Raw genomic sequence first — 17888 nt, 5'->3', positions numbered from 1 at the left:
AGGGTTTTCCAGGGGGCGCTAGTGGGAAAGAAACCACCTGCCATGCAGGAGACATAAGAGACATGGGTTCAATCGCTGGGTTGGGACGATCCCCTGGAGGAGGCCATGTCAACCCAGTCCAGGATTCCTGCCTGGAGAATCCCATGGATGGAGGAGCCTGACCGGCTACAGTCCATGGGGTCACAGAGAGTTGGATATGAGGGATGTGCTTTAGCACACATGTATGCACTCACCATGTCGGGGGTTGCTTTACAGAAGCACAAGAAGCAGAAACAACTAGCAGATTCTTTTGTGTTCACTGGAGAAGGAAATGACAACCCACTCCAGTACTCTTGCCTGGAGAATTCCGCGGACAGGGGAACCTGGCAGGCTGCAATCCATGGGGTTGAAAATAGTCGAACACAACTGAGCGAATTTCACTTTGTGCTTATATTGCAATCATCCTCATGTTCCTGAAGCTGTGTCTGATCATATTTGAGATCTTACACAGAGTTGTACATATTTTAATAGCGGTTTGACGTATGTTGAGTCCCTAGATACAGACCCTGAAACAGGATTTGAGCAAGTAGAATATTTGGGAGATGCTGGAATCAGAGGAGGATTCATACAGGGAAGAGAAGGCAGCCAGTACACTGTGTGTGATAAAGCCACCTTCCTCAGCGGATAGCTGCAAGTTAATCCTGCTGGGAAACTCTGGGAAGCAGTGCCCAGGACATGCCCCAGAATTATTCCACTCGAGGAGCACAAGACTGCAATTCTACACACACCCACTCCTGGGAGCTGTGGACTGTCCCCAGGGACTTGCTAATATCCAGGCACATTAAGGCAATAGCTGTTTGTGGGAGAAAATGTCCTCAGACATGGAGATGCAAGTACAGTGCATTGAGAGTCCACCCTGAAGACTGGAGATGGGACCGGGGAAGTCCCACCAAACGTTTAGGGTCAGGATACATGTGTGGAAGTCACGCTTGGTCTCTCACTGTCTGTACAACTTGGGCAGGAGGACGAGCCTGGTTCCTCATCTGTAGGACTGGGTGGCATCCTGCCCTCCTCTCCTTAGAGCCAGAGGGGTGCGTGTGTCCCTGGGACACAGAGAATGTGAGGAGGACCATCGCTTGGGTCTCCATCCCAGCTGACCAGCAAGTGTCCAGCATGGTCCAGCCCCTGTTTAAGGGTTGATGCCGGGCAGGCAGCAGGAGCAGCAGGCAGGGACAGGCCAGCGCTGCCCACCTGCTTCCCTTCGCCCCAGGCCCCTCCTTCCCTCCCACCTCCTCTGGGGTCACTGGACACCTTTCACTAGCTTGCCATCAGGGCCTGGAATTTGCATCCCTGGCAGCCGGCCTTCCCTAGGGCAGCAGTTGGATGTGTGACCCTGGTTACCGGACTGGAGGTGGGAGAGGGGGTGACTGTCAGCCAGCCTGGGGGGGGCGGCACTAGGAAGAGCCAGCCCTCCAGAGGACGGGTCTCCTGGGTCTCTAGACTCATCTCCACTGCGCTGTGGGGTGGGGAGGGAAAGACCCTCCTGGGGCTGAGTCGGGGAACAAGAGGCTCAGAGTCCTTCCCTCTGTGTCTTCACAGGAGGCCCTGCAGTCGCTCACTGCGGCTCAGCCTCCTGTTTCACTCTTCCTACTGAGCTGGATCTTCCGGGCAGCCTCCAGCTGGCCCCTCCCACCCCCAGCAATAAAAGTGTTTTCCTGAAACTGATTTCTTTTCCTTCCAGACATTGATCTTCTCTGCTTAGCCCCACTCAAGAGATTTCTGCCTTGTAAAGATCATGCCTCCTGACCCTACTGTGTTCCATGAAAAGGACTGGAAGTTATCACTCTGAAGGAGACTGTAGTGTGGGGTCCATGGGGCCTTCTTACAGACAGAGGAAGGTGCCCACATGCTGTTTCCATAGGACATACCATTACTGGGTACGTGCCTTGCAGGTGCTACCAGTGGCGGATGTGACTGGTGATGGAAGCACAGTTCGATGCTGTAAAGAGCAATATTGCACAGGAACCTGGAATGTTAGGTCCATGAATCAAGGCAAATTGGAAGGGGTCAAACAGGAGATGGCAAGAGTGAATATCGACATTCTAGGAATCAGCAAACTAAAATGGACTGGAATGGGTGAATTTAACTCGGATGACCATTATATCTACTACTGCAGGCAGGAATCCCTTAGAAGAAATAGAATAGTCTTCATAGTCAACAAAAAGAGTCCAAAATGCAGTACTTGGATGCAATCTCAAAAACAACAGAATGATCTCTGCTCGTTTCCAAGTCAAACCATTCAATATCACTGTAATGCAAGTCTATGCCCCAACCAGTAACGCTGAAGAAGCTGAAGTTGAACAGCTCTATGAAGACCCACAAGACCTTTTAGAACTAACACCCAAAAAAAGATGTCCTTTTCATTATAGGGGACTGGAATGCAAAAGTAGGAAGTCAAGAAACACCTGGAGCAACAGGAAAATTTGGCTGTGGAGTACAGAATGAAGCAGAGCAAAGGCCAATAGAGTTTTGCCAAGAGAACGCACTGGTCATAGCAAACACCCTCTTTCAACAACACAAGAGAGGACTCTACACTGGGACATCACCAGATAGTCAACACTGAAATCAGACTGATTAAATTCTTTGCAGCCAAAAATGGAGAAGCTCTATACAGTCAGCAAAAACAAGACCAGGAGCTGACTGTGGTTCAGATCATGAACTCCTTATCACCAAATTCAGACTTAAATGGAAGAAAGTAGGGAAAACCACTAGACCATTCAGGTATGACCTAAATCAAATCCCTTACAATTATATGGTGGAAGTGAGAAATAGAATCAAGGGATTGGATCTGATACACAGAGTGCCTGAAGAGCTGTTGATGGAGGATTGTGACATTGTACAGGAGACAGGGATCAAGACCATCCCCAAGAAAAAGAAATGCAGAAAGACAAAATGGTTGTCTGAGGAGACCTTACAAATTACCGTGAAAAAAAGAGAAGCAAAAGGCAAAGGAGAAAAGGAAAGATATACCCATCTGAATGCAGAGTTCCAAAGAATAGCAAGGATAGAGAAGACGGCTTTCCTCTGTGATCAGTGCAAAGAAATACAGGAAAAGAACAGAATGGGAAAGACTAGAGATCTCTTCAAGAAAATTGGAGATACCAAGGGAACATTTCATGCAAAGATGGGCACAATAAAGGACAGAAATTGTAAGGACCTAACAGAAGCAGAAGATATTAAGAGGTAGTAAGAATACACAGAACTGTACAAAAAAGATATTCATGACCTAGATAATAACGATGGTATGATCACTCAGCTAGAGCCAGACATCCTGGAATGTGAAGTCAAGTGGACCTTAGGGAGCATCACTATGAACAAAGCTAGTGGAGGGGATGGAATTCCAATTGAGCTATTTCAAATCCTAAAAGATGATGCTGTGAAAGTGCTGCACTCAATATGCCAGCAAGTTTGGAAAACTCAGCAGTGACCACACAACTGGAAAAGGTCAGTTTTCATTCCAATCCCAAAGAAAGGCAATGACAAAGAATGCTCAAACTACTGCACAATTGCACTCATCTCACACGCTAGTAAACTAATGCTCAAAATTCTCCAAGAACCATGACTGGATTTAGAAAAGGCAGAGGAACCAGAGATCAAATTTCTATCATCCCCTGGATCATCACAAAAGCAAGAGAGTTCCAGAAAAACATCTACTTCTGCTTCAATGACTATGCCAAAGCCTTTGTGTGGATCACAACAAACTGCAGAAGATTTTTCAAGAGATGGGAATACCAGACCACCTGACCTGCCTCTTGACTCATCTGTAGGGAGGTCAGGGAGCAACAGTTAGAACTGGACATGGAACAACACTTCAGTTCAGTTCAGTTGCTCAGTCGTGTCCGACTCTTTGCGACCCCATGGACTGCAGCACGCCAGGACTCCCTGTCCATCACCAACACCTGAATCTTATTCAAACCCATGTTGATTGAGTCAGTGATGCCATACAAGCATGCCATCCTCTGTCATCCCCTTCTCTGCCTGCCCTCAATCTTTCCCAGGAAAGGCCGAATGAGAGCTTCCAGGATTTTCCAACCTAGGGGACTCCTGCAAAGTGTGCAATGAAGAAACCAGTCAGGAGATGCTGTGAGAACGAGGCTTTATGATGTGGGGAGGCTGGGGGCAAGGGGGCGAAGGGAGAGACCGGGCAGGCCGGGGAGCAAGGAGGCAGGGTTTCCCGTCTCTGGCTTAGTGGGAGCAGACGAAGGGCAGCTGCTTATTACACTGAGCTCGTCGCCAGCGACCCCCTGGGGGCAGAGAACACAGCGATATCAGTTGCACGCCTGTGTGCCTGTGTCCCCCCACCCCAGTCCCACGCGCCTCACAGCTCACCTCTGCCTACCAAGCTGAGGGCCGCATGTCTCCCCATGTCCCAGCTAGCCCCCTTCACTGACCGCCTCCCCTGCAGAGGCAGAGTGCTAAGTGCTTCCTATGGACTGTGCTTTCACCCTCACAGGGACTCCACGAGGTCAGGGCTGTCATCTCTCCCGTTTCACAGGCGGGAAAACTGAGGCTCGGGGGACTGACAACCCACCCTGATCTCAGCAGACAAGGGGCAGAGCCAACTGTGGACCTCGGCCATCTGACCCCAGCCCGCATGGTCTTCCCCCCGTTCTAAACTCCTGCACGTCGGGCAGCCGTGCTGTGGGAGCTGGGAACTCATCTGTCAGCTGGCCCTTGTTCCCACGTCTTCCTGTGTCCCTCGGCCACACCTCCGATTCCCGAGTGTCCCTCCCGTCTGTCCCACACTAGCTCCTTGTCACCGTCCCATCAGAGGAAGGGAAGGAGCCTCGCTGAGTCTGGAGGACACAGAGCCCCCAGCCCCATGCAGGACCCCTCACTGGGACTCTGAGGATCCCTGCTCCCCAGCCCTGCTCACACACAGGGCGGGGTTCTCTAGGAGGGGAGACGTGTGTGTGCAGCTCACAGGGACATGTGTGCAAGTCCACCTCGCCCCCTTGTCTGGGCCCCTGGCCCCCTCACCTGTGGTGCAAAGGGCTATGCAGTGGCCATACCCAAACGTAGGTTGCCAACGGGCCCAGTTTGTAAAATTCCAAGAACTCCCATCAATCCAGCAATAGTTCTTCCACAGACACTAGAGAAGAGAGAGGCTGGGTCAGAGGGCAGAGGTCCAGGAACACAGAGGCTGGGGCTCCTGAAAGTCCCCTGAGCATCCCCTCTGGACACTGTGTCTATAATCTCCTCTCACTGTGTCACCTGGCTAGGACCCCACCACACAGACCAACCCCCCAGGGTTCTCAGGCAATGACATGGAAGAGCAAACATCACTCCCAGCTCCCACACAGAGGAAGCTTCTCAAACTTCACTGAGCAGACACATCTCCTAGGGATCTGCTGGAAATGTGGATTCTGATTCAGGAGGTCTGGGGTGGGGCCCGAGATCCTATATTTCAACAAGTGCCAGGAGATGTTGATACTGCTGGTCCTTGAACCACACATGAGCAGCAAATGTAACAGAACTTAGTCACAGTCCCCAAGGTCACTCTGAGAGAAGGACCCACTTAGAGATGAGAACACTGAACTAAGAGGCAGTCATTCAGCCAGTAACGCGCAGAGCTGGGTCTGAACTCTACCTCCTGCCTCCAGTGATGGGCTGATAGACATGTCACAGCCAGCTTTGGTGGAAGATGAGAGGCAGAGGAAAGAAAGAATCTTGATTTATAATAATTGCCCACTTCTTCAGTGTAAATGCATCCACTGTGGCAGATTTCAAGCTGTAAGCATGAAGCCACTGAACATCGGTGAGGAAGAGAAGAGCTCAATCATCACCTCTCCTAGGTCAGTACAAGGCAGCTTCAGGTGCCAGGATGAGGCTCGATGGGAGTAGGTGGGCCTTGAGGCAATCAGACGCACCCTCCCCCCTGGGCCTTCCCTGATGGTCCAGTGGTGAAGAAGCTGCCTGCCCATGCAGGGGCCATGGGTTTGATCCCTGTTCCTGGAAGATCCCATGTGACGCAGAGCACCCACCTGTGCTCCCACTGCTGAGCCAGGGCTCTTGATTCTGTGTGCCCCAACAAGCAAAGCCACTTCAAGAAGAAACCCATAACCCCCAGTGAGGGAGCGCCCCAGACACACCTAGAGAAAGCCTGGGTGCAGCCAAATATGAATAAATGAAAAAGGCTGTAAAAGATAGGGGATTGACTTCCCAAGTATTAAGCCAACCTTTTTTATAGAGGACAGAAAGAAAGAGCTTCCTCTCCCTGGACATTGACCCCTCACTTACCCAACCTCTGATGAAGCCTCCGATCCAAACCTGCGCTTGGTTGGTCCTTATGGCCAAGCGATGGATGAGACTGTTGACACTGAAGCTGTGGATGGAGGAGAGGTTACCTCGGTAGCACCTCCTGCAGACTGTCTGCAGAGAGAATAGGTGGGAGAGAAAATTCACTGATTTCTTGTTAAATGCCTGAGCCTCCAGGACAGACCCCACATCCCTTTGCAAATCAGAAATCAGGTATCTACTGCTTCCCCTGAATCCCATCTCTTGTGCCTTTATGTGGGCTTTCCTGGTAGCTCGGCTGGTAAAGAATCCTCCTGCAATGCCGGAGACCTGGGCTTGATCCCTGGGTTGGGAAGATCCCCTGCTGAAGGAACTGGCAACCCACTCCAGTATTCTTGCCTGGAAAATTCCATGGACAGAGGACCCTGATAGCTTACTGTCATGGGGTCTCAAAGAGTCAGACACGACTGGGCAACTGCACTTTCTTTCATTCACTTTCTTTTCTGATGCATATTAGCCTAAGAGAACCACTAATCTAAGTAATAAGAAACAGAACGTTGAATCCAATCCTGTCTCTCCATCCCTGGTCCCCGAAGCAGCCTTGGTGCCATATACCTGAGCTCCATTAAACGTCCTGGGGGTCACCACCATTGTGTAGCGGCAGCTCTCACACTCAGGACTGCCCAGAAGTCGCACTGTTTGCTCTTCCTTGGGGCACTGCACGTCCTTGTCTAAATCATCTGGGTGTAACTCTGAGTCCAACTCATCGTCATGGGCGTCCTCGGCCTCCTGTGCCCCCGACTCAAGCACCTCACCACTCAGGGGCAGCACGCCTTCCTGCCCCCCTGAGCCTTCCAGATCCTGGCTCAGGTCTGCCTTTGTCTCCGGACCACCCAGATGCGGGGCATCCTTCTCTGCAAAAAAGAAATAGCTCACCGTTAGACAAGGTACCACCTCCCTCCAGGACCACGGACAGCTCTGATGGCTCCACTGTGTTCTCCTAGGGATTCCCTCTGGGATCAAAGACTGGGAGGATCCCTTGGGGGTTGGATGAGCCAGAATTCTTGCATCACACACACAATTGCATGAGACCCTGAAGCTGGCTGACACCATGTGCAGGTAATTTGGGAGTGAGACTTGTGAGATGCCCTCGTCTTCACAGGTGGGTGTTTTTCCTGGCAAAGGAGCCCTGAGGGAAAGTTCAGGTCACAGCTCTAGGTCCAGGAGAAATCTAACTAGAGATGGGCTGGGGCAACTGAAGAGGGGCTGTGGCCCTGGACCCATAGTAGCAAAAAGGAATGCAGGAAAGAAGAAAGGAGAACAGATGAGAAGGGGAGGGGAGGACTCACCCAGATAGAGAGCAGAAACTGTCCCCAGCAGAAAGGGCAGGAGCAGGCAGCCTCTCATGTCCCTGCAGTCTTGTGACAGACACACAGCTCCACGTTCCCTCCTGGGGACTTCCTTGTGTCTGCACGGTCCCTGGAACACAGTGGAGAGAAAGTGTCTGCTTAACTGGTAGATTAAAGGGCAAACGAGAGAGCTTCCTTGTCCCCAGAGAACAGACCCCGAGCTGGAGGATCAGGGGATGAACACAGGGCTGGGAGCTCAAGTACAAGAGTCCCTTTCCTGAGAGTGCCTCTCGGCTCCCTGGGACAGCACTCAGCTCAGACCATCACCCCTAGAGGAACAGGGGTGCTCAGCTTCAGCGCCAGAGTCAGACACACTGGGGAAGAAGGGGGAGGACAGTGCTCATCATGGTGCAGAGGACCACAATCCCTGGTGTTTCCCATATACAGCCCGGGTTCTTCCCAGCCCGGGGCCTGTCCTCCCGGGGAAGCCGAGGGAGCACTTACCTCCTGAGAGCCTGAAGCCTCCACTCTCAGCGCCTCTGGCTACTGGCGCACAGAAGCTGCCCTTATACCGGGCTTTGGGGAAGTGGGAAGAGGCCAGGAGGATTGCCCCAGGCTCGGGCGGTTGGACAGTGGGGCTGATAAGCAGTTGGCTCAGTCCTCCCACCCTTGAGCGCTGCACACTGCTGGGACTTCAGGTACCTACCTCCTGTTTGGACACAGATGCCCAAACACCCTAGTATTCTCCAGAAGCCCCCATGACTATTGCCCAGACTGAGTTTTTATTAATGCCCCTACAGGGTCCAGGTCTAAACTGTCCTATTCAGTCCCAGGAGCAGCCTTCCCTGGGTCAGTGTTTCAGCAAATGCCATGAGGATCCCAGGGAGCAGGGACACCGGGGGGAGCAGGGGGCAGGCTAAGGGGAAGCGCGGCCCTCCTGAGCACTTCTGTGGACCATGTGTGCAGGCTACATGTGCATTACCTTCCTGACCCCTCACCTTCCTGACCTCGGTCCCACGAGAATGTGCAATTAGCCTGACTAACTGGTGTGAAGAATGATTCAGAGAGGGCAGGTGACTAGCCAAGGTTGTGCAGGACGCGGGGGAGCTGGGATTACTAAGCCTCTGAGGCTCAAAATCTTCTCTCCCTGTGTCTCTGTCTGTCTCTCCTCCTCTTTCCCTTCTTCACTCTCTTCATGTTTCTCCCTCTCCTCTCTGCCTATTTCTTTCTCATCTTTAAGATGAAAAATGTATGCTGTTTCCTTTATACTGTGGCTCTCAATCAAGGTTCTCAGCCTTTGCACAATGACTGTTGGGAGTCAAATCATTCTTTGATAGGGGTTGTCGGAGTGGCTGTCCTATCTTTTGTAGAAAGTTTAGCAGCGTTAAGTCACTCTGATATGTCTCCACACATTTCCAAATCTCTTCTAGAAAGCAAAACTGCCTCTGCTGAGGATCACTGACCTAGTTCAGGCCTTGGTGTCCAGCCTAGAGGTGGTCTTCTCATAAGGAAGCAACAGCTGGAGTGGAGACCTTCGTAGTGATTCATTCCAGTTCTCTGTGGGCCACGCTTCCCTTCCAATCCAGGAGCCCCCACGGTCAGCACCTGGGGCAGCAAGTGAGGCACTCAGCTCAGTTGCAGAGTTTAATGGGACACTAAAGAGTTCAGTAGTCAAGATAAATAAACATTTCATACAATCGTTCTTAAAAGTCAGAATCAATGCAAAAGTACCGTGATAAACAAAATGTCAAGATATTCATCAATCGCAAGACATCAATCCACATTCACTGCAATCCAGAAGGGGCCAGCAGGGCTGAGGCTTGATTTTGCAGACATCACGGCCCAGAGCCCATGGACTGGTCAGGGTGGTGCCTCCACTCTGGGGTATCCTAGCTGGGCAGGATAGTTTTGTACCTTGGATTCCATCCCAGTGCTCAGGGCACCAGGGATGGGTCACCTAGGCCTTCTTGCCTGGCCTCTGCTCTCCCCGGGGCCCTGCAAATGGAGAAGTGTCTGAGAGGTCACTTCTGGGCTGATTGCAGAGTAACAGTCTCAGCCGTTATCTCACGGGGCCAATGGACTGGACCCTCAGCTTATCTACCTGACTTGGGGATTGGGGGGATTAGTCAATTCCAGAGAGGGAAAACCTGGTCCCCAGATTTCAAACTGGAGACTTCCCTTGGAGGAGGAGTAGAGGGCCACCCACCCCACCCCACCCCCCATTATTCTCCCAGTCCTGGGCCCAGGCCAAGGACACCATTTCACTCAGCAGTTGGGATGACCAGTAACATCGGCTGGTGTTGGGAACCAGCACCATGATAGGCTTTCAGGGCTGTTTCATGTAAAATTCCTGTTTCACACATTTGGAAATGGCCTCTCAGAGAGCTGAAATAATCGCCCAGGACCACACGACAAGTCAGAGACAGGCCTTCTGGCTCCTTATCTGCCCGCCTTTCCTTGGCCTCCTCCCCTGTGTGCCCATCCCTCTGGGCGGCCCCTCCCCTAGGCTGACCCTGGGCAAAGACATCCCTGTGACTTCAGGGACCCCCTCAGTCATCACGATGATGCCTGTCTGGTGTGAAACTGGACACAGCTCTCTAGGCCTTGCCACGATGTAGGCGGAGTCTTAGTTGCCCAACCAAGGATCAAACTCACACTCCCTGCAGGGGAAGCTCAGAGTCTTAACCCTGGGGCTGGAAGTCTGGACATAACATCTCTGAAGCTCCACCACCATCCCATAGCTGTGCTTCATTAAGGCTTTAGCATCCTTATCCTACTTACTTAATCCTTACATTCACCTGAGGGCTTTAGACACTGCCATTTCAGTTGACAGATCCATCAGAGAAGTTAAGTAACTTGCCCAAGTCCACACAGCTAGTTCAAAGGCGCATGTCTGACCCTAGTGTCTGACTCCCATGTCCTTGCTGTCTTGGATTCACTCAGCTGTGTTACCCCGATTAGCTAATGGTGCCTACCTTTTCAGCATCCATGAAACCCCACCTACCCAGCTTACTGTTTGTATCTCTGCTCGAAGGGGTTTCAACTCTGCCCCTCGTGTGAAGTCCGTCCAGCCCCACATCACGCAGAAGGCAGTGTGCTCTGATGTAGAATGCAATCACCACTCCAGGGTCAGCCAATCTGGCTCTCAATATTCCCATCCACAAACCAAGGCTGATGAAAGGACCTACCTCTACTGAGATCCACTCCAGTAGGCCTCTGAGGACAGTATGTGGCATGTGGGCTTGGGGGTAGCCTTTGTCAGGAATCCAGGACCCAACGGCCCCCCTAGTCAACCAGTAAACACCAGGAGTTGGTTGAGGTCCCACTCTGTGGATTTCAGGATGATGTAGGGAACTCCAGGGATTCTGTTTTAAGACACCAGCTGAGTTGCTCAGAGTTTGGTTAGCATCATTTTGCAGGGGGGAAGGACAGGCAAGCCCATCTCTGGGAATATAAGGCCAGTCCTCTCATTGTATTTAAGATTTATCTTAAGGAGCTTTAAGATGCATCCTGCCCCCTGCACTGTATCATAGACTGCTCGGGGAATTGTCACGGAAGAAATGCACAATGTGATGGAGCCCACTTCAAGATCCAGAATCTTTCCAGGAGCCCAGATGCCTCCTCGTTGACTTTAACCCCCAAAGGTAGAAGTCACACGTCTGCCACAAACACACTGCCAGCAGAAGAGATTTGTGAGGAACAAGCTGAAGTCTCCCTTAGCACAAAGTCTCAGAGGGCAGCACATATTTCATGCTTAATAAACGAGGGACTTTGTTATTCTTTATTATTAATTCCAGAACAAAGAGAAGCAATGCCCCCCTAGAACACAAAGTCCCTGAATACAGGAGTGAAAACTCTGCACCCAGCACAGAGCTGAACCCATAGTTGTGTCGGAAAACCACTGTTATTGAAATCAAGACAACAGCAGTTACAACGGACCTCAGTTTGATTTCTTAATTTGTTCTACTTACTCTGCAAACTTGAGTAAGTAACCTCTCCTATCGGGGCCACAGTCAAAACATTAAGGTTCTTGATTTGCTTCTTAAGACCCTGGGGTGGGACTTCCCAGGTGACACAGTGGCTAAGACTCCAAGCTCCCAAATCAGGGGCCAGGGTTCCATCCCTGGTCAGGGAATTAGATCCCACTTGCTGCCATGAACAGAGCCTGCGAGACTCAGCTACTGAGCACGTGAGCTCTAGAGATGAGGGGCCACATCTAGAGATGCCTGGAGCCCCAAGGAAGACGCAACACAGCCAAATCAAATACGTAAAAAATGAAATAATGTTTAAGTGAAGTTTTTCCTTTGCCTGTAAGACCCTGGGACCTTCTGTACATCTCTAAATTTGAGGAGTTCTGGAGAAAAGGACTTCAAAGCATTGACCCCTTACTTTCTGCTCACCGCCCCCACCCCCCAGCAGAGGGAGTTTAGGACACCCTCCGTCCTCAACTGGGAGTGGACTCCATCCAGCCGAGTGTGGTTGGAATCCTGTTTCCCAAGGTGAACACAAGGGTAGAGGACGTGGGGCTATCCAGTGCATAAGAATCCGCCTTGCAATGCAAGGGACAGTGATTCAGTCCCTGGTCTGGGAAGATCCCACATGCCTTGAGGCAACTGAGCCTGTGAGCTGCAACTAGAGGGTAGTCCTCACTTGCTGCAACTAGAGAAAGCCTGCGTTCAGAAACCAAGACCAGCACAGCCGTAAGCAAATGACTTCAGAAAAATAACGGAAAGAAAAAAAAAAGTAGAAGACACTGTCCTGCCTCCCTTCCATGTTGTATCACTTGTGATCATGGCCAGGAAGCAGCCAACACTTCCAGCCACGAAATCCTACTGCCTGAAAGGACATGCTCTGGAGATCCTTGCATCTCTTCATGGGTCACATTCAGATGCTCAGCCTGGGGCACAAACCAGGTCACAACTTCTCTAACCTGGTTCTGTCAAAGGGACTATAGTTACTGATCACACAAGGCCATCCTTGGAGGAGCCTGCCACAGCTAGGGTTTTCCAGGGGGCGCTAGTGGTAAAGAAACCATCTGCCATGTAGTACACGTAGGAGACACCGGTTCAATCGCTGGGTTGGGACGATCCCCTGGAGGAGGCCATGTCAACCCAGTCCAGGATTCCTGCCTGGAGAATCCCATGGATGGAGGAGCCTGACCGGCTACAGTCCATGGGGTCACAGAGAGTTGGATATGAGGGATGTGCTTTAGCACGCATGCATTCACTCACCATGTCGGGGGTTGCTTTACAGAAGCACAAGAAGCAGAAACAACTAGCAGATTCTTTTGTGTTCACTGGAGAAGGAAATGACAACCCACTCCAGTACTCTTGCCTGGAGAATTCCGCGGACAGGGGAACCTGGCAGGCTGCAATCCATGGGGTTGAAAATAGTCGAACACAACTGAGCGAATTTCACTTTGTGCTTATATTGCAATCATCCTCATGTTCCTGAAGCTGTGTCTGATCATATTTGAGATCTTACACAGAGTTGTACATATTTTAATAGCGGTTCGACGTATGTTGAGTCCCTAGATACAGACCCTGAAACAGGATTTGAGCAAGTAGAATATTTGGGAGATGCTGGAATCAGAGGAGGATTCATACAGGGAGGAGAAGGCAGCCAGTACACTGTGTGTGATAAAGCCACCTTCCTCAGCGGATAGCTGCAAGTTAATCCTGCTGGGAAACTCTGGGAAGCGGTGCCCAGGACATGCCCCAGAATTATTCCACTCGAGGAGCACAAGACTGCAATTCTACACACACCCACTCCTGGGAGCTGTGGACTGTCCCCAGGGACTTGCTAATATCCAGGCACATTAAGGCAATAGCTGTTTGTGGGAGAAAATGTCCTCAGACATGGAGATGCAAGTACAGTGCATTGAGAGTCCACCCTGAAGACTGGAGATGGGACCAGGGAAGTCCCACCAAACGTTTAGGGTCAGGATACATGTGTGGAAGTCACGCTTGGTCTCTCACTGTCTGTACAACTTGGGCAGGAGGACGAGCCTGGTTCCTCATCTGTAGGACTGGGTGGCATCCTGCCTTCCTCTCCTTAGAGCCAGAGGGGTGCGTGTGTCCCTGGGACACAGAGAATGTGAGGAGGACCATCGCTTGGGTCTCCATCCCATCTGACCAGCAAGTGTCCAGCATGGTCCAGCCCCTGTTTAAGGGTTGATGCCGGGCAGGCAGCAGGAGCAGCAGGCAGGGACAGGCCAGCGCTGCCCACCTGCTTCCCTTCGCCCCAGGCCCCAGGCCCCTCCTTCCCTCCCACCTCCTCTGGGGTCACTGGACACCCTTCACTAGCTTGCCATCAGGGCCTGGAATTTGCATCCCTGGCAGCCGGCCTTCCCTAGGGCAGCAGTTGGATGTGTGGCCCTGGTTACCGGACTGGAGGTGGGAGAGGGGGTGACTGTCAGCCAGCCTGGGGGGGGGGCACTAGGAAGAGCCAGCCCTCCAGAGGACGGGTCTCCTGGGTCTCTAGACTCATCTCCACCATGGTGTCAGGCAGGTAGGGAAAGACCCTCCTGGGGCTGAGTCGGGGAACAAGAGGCTCAGAGTCCTTCCCTCTGTGTCTTCACAGGAGGCCCTGCAGTCGCTCACTGCGGCTCAGCCTCCTGTTTCACTCTTCCTACTGAGCTGGATCTTCCGGGCAGCCTCCAGCTGGCCCCTCCCACCCCCAGCAATAAAAGTGTTTTCCTGAAACTGATTTCTTTTCCTTCCAGACATTGATCTTCTTTGCTTAGCCCCCCTCAAGAGATTTCTGCCTTGTAAAAATCATGCCTCCCGACTCTACTGTGTTCCATAAAAAGGACTGGAAGTTATCACTCTGAAGGAGACTGTAGTGTGGGGTCCATGGGGCCTTCTTACAGACAGAGGAAGGTGCCCACATGCTGTTTCCATAGGACATACCATTACTGGGTACGTGCCTTGCAGGTGCTACCAGTGGCGGATGTGACTGGTGATGGAAGCACAGTTCGATGCTGTAAAGAGCAATATTGCACAGGAACCTGGAATGTTAGGTCCATGAATCAAGGCAAATTGGAAGGGGTCAAACAGGAGATGGCAAGAGTGAATATCGACATTCTAGGAATCAGCAAACTAAAATGGACTGGAATGGGTGAATTTAACTCGGATGACCATTATATCTACTACTGCAGGCAAGAATCCCTTAGAAGAAATAGAATAGTCTTCATAGTCAACAAAGAGTCCAAAATGCAGTACTTGGATGCAATCTCAAAAACAACAGAATGATCTCTGCTCGTTTCCAAGTCAAACCATTCAATATCACTGTAATGCAAGTCTATGCCCCAACCAGTAACGCTGAAGAAGCTGAAGTTGAACAGCTCTATGAAGACCCACAAGACCTTTTAGAACTAACACCCAAAAAAGATGTCCTTCTTGTTATAGAGTACTGGAATGCAAAAGTAGGAAGTCAAGAAACACCTGGATTAACTGGCAAATTTGGTTGTGGAGTACAGAATGAAGCAGAGCAAAGGCCAATAGAGTTTTGCCAAGAGAACGCACTGGTCACAGCAAACACCCTCTTTCAACAACACAAGAGAAGACTCTACACTGGGACATCACCAGATAGTCAATACCGAAATCAGACTGATTAAGTTCTTTGCAGCCAAAAATGGAGAAGCTCTATACAGTGAGCAAAAACAAGACCATGAGCTGACTGTGGTTTACTTATGAACTCCTTATCACCAAATTCAGACTTAAAGAAAGTAGGGAAAACCACTAGACCATTCAGGTATGACCTAAATCAATTCCCTTATGATTACAGAATGGAAGTGGCAAATAGATTCAAGAGACTGTATCTGCTAGACAGAGTCCCTGAAAAACTATGGATGGAGGTTCGTGACTTTGTACAGGAGACAGGGAGCAAGACCATCCCTAAAAAAAAAGAAATGCAAAAAGGCAAATTGGTGTCCGAGGAGGCCTTACAAATAGCTATGAAAAGAAGAGAAGCAAAAAGCAAAGAGAAAAGGAATGATACACCCATTTGAATGCAGATTTCCAAAGAATATCAAGGAGAGATAAGAAAGTCTTCCTCTATGATCAATGCAAAGAAATAGAGGAAAACAATAGAATAGCAAAGATTAGAGATCTCTTCAAGAAAATGAGAGATACCAAGGGAACATTTTATGCAAACATGGGCCCAATAAAGGACAGAAAAGTTATGGACCTAACACAAGCAGAAGATGTTAAGAAGAGGTGGCAAGAACACATAGAAGAACTGTACAAAAAGATCATCATGACCCAGATAATCAAGATGGTGTGATCACTCACCTTGAGCCAGACATTCTGGAATGTGAAGTCAAGTGGGCCTTAGGAAGCATGACTATGAACAAAGCTAGTGGAGGTGACAAAATTCCTGCTGAGCTCTGTCAAATCCTAAAAGATGATGCTGTGAAAGTGCTGCAGTCAATATGCCAGCAAATTTGGAAAACTCAGCAGTGGCCCCAGGACTGGAAAAGGTCAGTTTTCATTCCAATCCCAAAGAAAGGCAATGACAAAAAATGCTCACACTACCACACAACTGCACTCATCTCACACACTAGTAAAGTAATTCTCAAAATTCTCCAAGTCAGGCTTCAACAGTACATGAACCGTGAACTTCCAGATGCTCAAGCTGGATTCAGAAAAGGCAGAGGAACCAGAGATCAAATTACCAATTTCTGTTGGACCACTGGAAAAGCAAGAGAGTTCCAGAAAAACATCTATTTCTGCTTTACTGACTACACCAAAGCCTTTGACTGTGTGGATCACAACAAACTGTGGAAAATTCTTCAAGTGATGGGAATACCAGACCACCTGACCTGCCTCTTGAGAAATCTGTACGCAGGTCATGAAGCAACAGTTAGAACTGGACATGGAACAACAGACTGGTTCCAAATAGGAAAAGAAGTACGTCAAGGCTGTATGTTGTCACCTTGCTTATTTAACTCATATGCAGAGTACATCATAAGAAATGCTGGGCTGGATGAAACACAAGCTGGAATCAGGATTTCTTGGAGGAATATCAATAACCTCAGATATGCAGATGCGAAGAACTGACTCATTTGAAAAGACCCTGATGCTGGGAAAGATTGAAGGTGGGAGGAGAAGGGGATGACAGAGGATAAGATGGTTGGATGGCATGACCGACTCAATGGACATGAGTTTGAGTAAACTCCAGGAGTTGGTGAAGGACAGGGAGGCCTGCTGTGCTGCAGTCTCTGGGGCCGCAAAGAGTCGGACACGACTGAGCAAGTGAACTGAACTGAACAGATGCAGATGACACCACCCTGAAAAGCAGAAAGCGAAGAAGAACTAAAGAGCCTCTTGATGAAAGTGAAAGAGGAGAGTGAAAAAGTTGGCTTAAAGCTCAACATTCAGAAAACTAAGATCATGGCATCTGATCCCATCACTTCACAGCAAATAGATGGAGAAACAGTGACAGACTTTATTTTGGAGATCACTGAAGATGGTGATTGCAACCATGAAATTAAAAGATGCTTACTCTTTGAAAGAAAGTTATGATCAACCTAAATGGCTTATTAAAAAGCAGAGATATTACCTTGCCAACAAAGGTCTGTCTAGTCAAGGCTATGGTTTTTCCAATAGTCATGTATGGATGTGAGAGTTGGACTATAAAGAAAGCTGAGCACAGAAGAATTGATACTTTCGAAGTGTGGTGTGGGAGAAGACTCTTGAGAGTCCCTCGGACTGTGAGGAGTTTCAACCAGTCCATCCTAAAGGATATTTGTCCTGAATGTTCATTGGAAGGACTAATGTTGAAGCTGAAACTCCAGTATTTTGGCCACCTGATGGGAAGAATATACTCACCTGAAAAGACCCTGATGCTGGGAAAGATTGCAGGCAGGAGGAGAAGGGGATGACAGAGGATGAGATGGTTGGATGGCATCACTGACTCAATGGACATGAGTTTGAGCAAGCTCTGGGAGTTGGTGATGGACAGGAAGGCCTAGTGTGCTGCAGTCCATGGGATCGCAGTCAGACACAACTGAGCAACTGAACTGACTGAATGGAGTCACCACCCCCACCCCACACACACCCCAGGAGAACCCAGGCTCCCACATGAGGGCCTGATGGTTAAGAGCATGAACTTAGGCTCAGGCATTTGAAGGGTTGATACTCATTCCATCATCTACTGACTTTCTTTGTTGAGATTTGGATGCACTTCACACATACCTCATGGGGATGATATGAGGATTGAAGGACATAATGCACAGAAAATGGTTAGCCCAGAACACTC

The 17888-nt window shown here is 50.0% G+C and overlaps 1 protein-coding gene across 1 annotated transcript; it reads right to left on the bottom strand.

Annotated features, from left to right (window-relative positions):
• Nucleotides 1-4148: 4148 nt before the first annotated feature.
• On the bottom strand, nucleotides 4149-8217 carry LOC122676993 (proteoglycan 3-like). The gene is made up of 6 exons (XM_043876695.1): nucleotides 8130-8217; nucleotides 7626-7755; nucleotides 6892-7190; nucleotides 6280-6411; nucleotides 5020-5131; nucleotides 4149-4283 (listed from the first exon to the last, which is right to left on the bottom strand). Exons 2-6 carry the CDS (start codon nucleotides 7681-7683, stop codon nucleotides 4225-4227), a joined length of 660 nt encoding a protein of 219 aa, XP_043732630.1. The 5' UTR covers nucleotides 7684-7755; nucleotides 8130-8217; the 3' UTR covers nucleotides 4149-4224.
• Between the last annotated feature and the right edge of the window lie 9671 nt (nucleotides 8218-17888).

Source organism: Cervus elaphus, chromosome 1, assembly GCF_910594005.1.
Source record: "Cervus elaphus chromosome 1, mCerEla1.1, whole genome shotgun sequence".
In the NCBI taxonomy this organism is placed as follows: domain Eukaryota; kingdom Metazoa; phylum Chordata; class Mammalia; order Artiodactyla; family Cervidae; genus Cervus; species Cervus elaphus.
This window is presented reverse-complemented; position numbering and strand designations above follow the sequence as displayed.